At 38.3% G+C, this 4,870-nt stretch overlaps 1 protein-coding gene across 1 annotated transcript; it reads right to left on the reverse strand.

The window, feature by feature from the left end:
* Positions 1-1,939: 1,939 nt before the first annotated feature.
* On the reverse strand, positions 1,940-3,161 carry LOC103012714 (zeta-crystallin-like). The gene is given in 2 exon segments (XM_028167713.2): positions 1,940-3,054; positions 3,057-3,161. Coding segments are annotated over 2 exon segments (990 nt in total). The 5' UTR covers positions 3,115-3,161; the 3' UTR covers positions 1,940-2,122.
* Positions 3,162-4,870: the final 1,709 nt, after the last annotated feature.

Here is a 4,870-nt window from a genome sequence, read left to right on the forward strand (position 1 = left end):
GCTGAGCAATATTCCATTGTATATATGTACCACATCTTCTTTATCTATTCATCTGTTAATGGACACTTAGGTTGCTTCCATGTCCTGGCTATTGTAAATAGTGCTACAATGAACACTGTGGTACACGTCTCTTTTTATTTATTTATTTGTTTATCTATCCATTTATTTATTTATGGCTGTGCTGGGTCCTCGCCTCTGCGCGAGGGCCTTCTCCAGTTGCGGCAAGCGGGGGCCACTCCTCATCGTGGTGCACGGGCCTCTCATTATCGCGGCCTCTCTTGTTGCGGAGCACAGGCTCCAGACGCGCAGGCTCAGTAATTGTGGCTCACGGGCCCAGTTGCTCCGCGGCACGTGGAATCCTCCCAGACCAGGGCCCGAACCCGTGTCCCCTGCACTGGCAGGCAGACTCCCAACCACTGCGCCACCAGGGAAGCCCCACGTCTCTTTTTGAATTATGGTTTTCTCCAGGTATATGCCCAGGAGTGGGATTATTAGGTCATATTATAGTTCTATTTTTAGTTTTTTAAGGAAACTTCATATAGTTCTCAATAGTGGTTGTATCAATTTACATTCCCACCAACAGTGCCAGAGGGTTCCCTTTTCTCCACACCCTCTCCAGCATTTATTGTTTGTAGATTTTTTGATGATGGCTATTCTGACTGGTGTGAGGTGATACCTCATTGTAGTTTTGATTTCCATTTCTCTAATGATTAGTGATGTTGAGCATCCTTTCATGTGTTTGTTGGCAATCTGTATATCTTCTTTGGAGAAATGTCTATTTAGGTCTTCTGCCCATTTTTGGATTGGCTTGTTTGTTTTTTTGATATTGAGCTGCATGAGCTGCTTGTAAATTTTGGAGATTCATCCTTTGTCAGTTGCTTCATTTGCAAATATTTTCTCCCATTCTGAGGGTTGTCTTTTCGTCTTGTTTATGGTTTCCTTTGCTGTGCAAAAGCTTTGAAGTTTCATTAGGTCCCATTGTTTATTTTTGTTTTTATTTCCATTTCTCTAGGAGGTGGGTCAAAAAGGATCTTGCTATGATTTATGTCATAGAGTGTTCTGCCTATGTTTTCCTCTAAGAGTTTGATAGTGTCTGGCCTTACATTTAGGTCTTTAATCCATTTTGAGTTTATTTATTTATTTATTTTTCTTAATGTGTAAATTCATTTATTAATTTAAATAAAAATATATGATCCCCACCACACAAACAGGTAACTCTAAATCTACTTTGAAGTTGAATCAATCAATAAGCATCTATTTGGAAACTATGTACCTAGTATCATATTATACCAAAGATAAGGCTTCTGTCCTCACAGAATATATGGATCATTGGTAATCAATCATTAACCTAGTGAATGTCATAATATATTGGGGAATATATTGGAAAACTAACAAATTTCTCTGGACATCATTTATCTTGCCCTTCTGAGAGACTTATAGATCTAGATGAGATTAGTTTGGAAAAGGTGTCTTATTTAGTCCAGAAAATCTTTGGTGTAATATAGTTCTGGGCTAATCAGAGACTAAAGAACCTTTATAAGGTTCTTCTTTTGTTTTTATGTTTTAAGATTTTTGGATGTGGACCATTTTTAAAGTTTTTATTGAACTTGTTACAATATTGTTTCTGTTTTCTGTTTTGGTTTTTTTGGCCCCAAGGCATGTGGGATCCTAGCTTTCCAACCAGGGAACAAACCTACACCACCGGCACTGGTAGGTGAAGTCTCAACCACTGGATCAACAGAGACGTCCCTATAAGGTTCTTATAAAGAAGTAGGCTTGGAAATCAAGCAGTCTTACTTTGAATTAGCATGTTTTAGTCAAAGGTATGGAATCAATGATCAAGTATCAGTTAGGAATTTCTGTAATGCCCTCCAATGCCAAGTGACCACTAATATTCTATTTCCTACTATGATGAATCCTGGATGAGAGGCAGAAAGCATAAAGAATATTGCCAGCTAGAAAATAAATTGCACTCCAATGTCTATGATCGCTAAAGATAAATCTTTTTTTTTTAATATAAGAAACTCACTGAATCAAATGAATGCTAATTAAAGCAAATGTATTGTACGTAAAACTGAGATAAGAAACCTTTAATTATGCAGGAAATCTGTGGAAGGATTAATCATTTTAAGAGAAGAATCATTTTTCTGGTAGCCCCACTGCTATGAATGATATCTTCATGAGCCTGGGCCACCTTCTCCAATGGATACTGGGGACCTATTACTGGTCTCAACCAACCAATTTCCATTCCAGCTTGAAGGACTGCTGCAAACTGCTGAAATTCCTCCTTGGTGGATGAATAGAGAGCAACTCCTATTATGCTAGATTCCTTTGCCATGGTGTCCTGTGGGTTTATTTCAATAGGACCCCTGCTGCCAACAACTATTACTTGTCCTCCATGTGAGAAAAGATTCAAATAGTTGCTAAGATTTACATTCGCTAGCATTTCAATAATCACATCAGCTCCTTTTTCACCAACAGATTTCTTAATTTTATCAATGTAATTAGCTTCTTTGTGATTAAACACTTCGTGGGCTCCATTCTGCAAAACAGTCTTTTGTCCTTCCTCAGTACCAGCTATGCCCAAAACCTGTAAGCCATAAACTCTAGCAATTTGGCATGCTGCTATTGCAACCCCTCCACTAGCCCCATGAACAAGAACACTTTCTCCAGCTTTCACACGGGCACTGTGAAGCAGAGCTCGATAAGCAGTAAAATACGGGATCCCGATGGCAGCTCCTTGTTTAAAGTCCAGTTTTTCTGGCAGTGTGTAAACAGTGTGATCGGCTGCCAGAGCATACTCTGCGTAGCCCCCAGAGATTGTGCTGGTAGTGAAAACTCTGTCACCTTTCTTGAAAGCAGATACACTCTCTCCAACAGCTTCTATTATTCCAGCCACATCTAAGCCAGGAGTATAGGGTACAAGTGGTTTTCTACTGTAAGTACCAGAGCGAATATATGTGTCCACTCGGTTTACACCACATGCTTGGACTTTAATTAGAACCTGATGGTCTTTCAGAATTGGTATGGCAACATTCGACTGGAGTTTTAGCACTCTGGTCCACCAAATTCAAAAACTCTAATAGCTCTCATCAACTTCTGTCCAGTCACCATGGTGACCTAGATACCGGTTCTAGAGTGGGAAATCAAAATCTGTGAGTGTTCCCTCAAGTTCCATGGAAAAAAGCCATTTTGAGTTTATTTTTGTGTATGGTGTTAGGGAGTGTTCTAATTTCATTCTTTTACATGTAGCTGTCCGGTTTTCCCAGCACCACTTCTTGAAGAGGTTGTCTTTTCTCCATTTTATATTCTTACTTCCTTTGTCAAAGATAAGGTGACCATATGTGTGTGGGTTTATCTCTGGGCTTTCTATCCTGTTCCATTGATCTATATTCCTGTTTTTGTGCTAGTACCATACTGTCTTGATTACTGTAGCTTTGTAGTATAGTCTGAAGTCAGGGAGCCTGATTCCTCCAGCTCTGTTTTTCTTTCAAAGATTTCTTTGGCTATTTGGGGTCTTTTGTGTTTCCATACAAATTATAAAAATTTTGTTCTAATTCTGTGAAAAATGCTATTGGTAGTTTGATAGGGATTGCACTGAATCTGTAGATCGCTTTGGGTAGTATAGTCATTATCACAAGGTTGATCCTTCCAATCCAAGAACATGGTACATCTCTCCATCTGTTTATATCGTCTTTGATTTCTTTCAAAGGTACCTTATAGTTTTCTGCATACATATTTTGGTCTCCTAAGGTAGGTTTATTCCTAGGTATTTTATTCTTTTTGTTGCAGTGGTAAATGGGAGTGTTTCCTTAATTTCTCTTTCTTATTTTTCATCATTAGTGTATAGGAATGCAAGAGATTTCTGTGCATTAAGTTTGTATCCTGCTACTTTAACAAATCCATTGATTAGCTCTAGTAGTTTTCTGGTAGCATCTTTAGGATTCTTTATGTATAGTATCATGTCATCTGAAAACAGTGATAGTTTTACTTCTTCTTTTGCGATTTGGATTCCTTTTATTTCTTTTTCTTCTCTGACTACCATGGCTAAAACTTCCAAAACTATGTTGAATAATAGTGGTGAGACTGGGCAACCTTGTCTTGTTCCTGATCTTAGAGGAAATGTTTTCAGTTTGTCACCATTAAGGACTATGTTGGCTGTGGGTTTGTCATATATGGCCTTTATTATGTTGAGGTAGGTTCCCTCTATGCCCACTTTCTGGAGGGTTTTTATCACAAATGGGTGTTGAACTTTGTTGAAAGCTTTTTCTGCATCTATTGAGATGATCATATGGTTTTTCTCCTTCAGTTTGTTAATATGGTGTATCACATTGATATATTTGCATATATTGAAGAATCCTTGCATCCCTGGAATAAACCCCACTTGATCATGGTGTATGATCCTTTTTATGTGCTGCTGGATTCTGTTTGCTAGTATTTTGTTGAGGAGTTTTGCATCTATGTTCATCAGTGATATTAGCTTGTTGTTTTCTTTTTTTCTGACATCTTTGTCTGGTTTTGGTATCAGGTTGATTGTGGCCTCATAGAATGAGTTTGGGAGTGTTCTCCCTCTGCAATATTTTGGAAAAGTTTGAGAAGGATAGGTGTTAGCTCTTCTCTAAATGTTGGACAGAATTCGGCTGTGAAGCCATCTGGTCCTGGGCTTTTGTTTGTTGGAAGATTTTTAATCACAGTTTCAATTTCACTACTTGTGATTGGTCTGTTCATATTTTCTATTTCTTCCTGGTTCAGTCTTGAAATGTAGTTTTCTGAGAATTTGTCCATTTCTTCCAGGTAGTACATTTTATTGGCATATAGTTGCTAGTAGTGGTGTCTCATGATCCTTTGTATTTCTGCAGTGTCAGTTGTT

This window comes from Balaenoptera acutorostrata, chromosome 4, assembly GCF_949987535.1.
Source record: "Balaenoptera acutorostrata chromosome 4, mBalAcu1.1, whole genome shotgun sequence".
Classification (NCBI taxonomy): Eukaryota; Metazoa; Chordata; class Mammalia; order Artiodactyla; family Balaenopteridae; genus Balaenoptera; species Balaenoptera acutorostrata.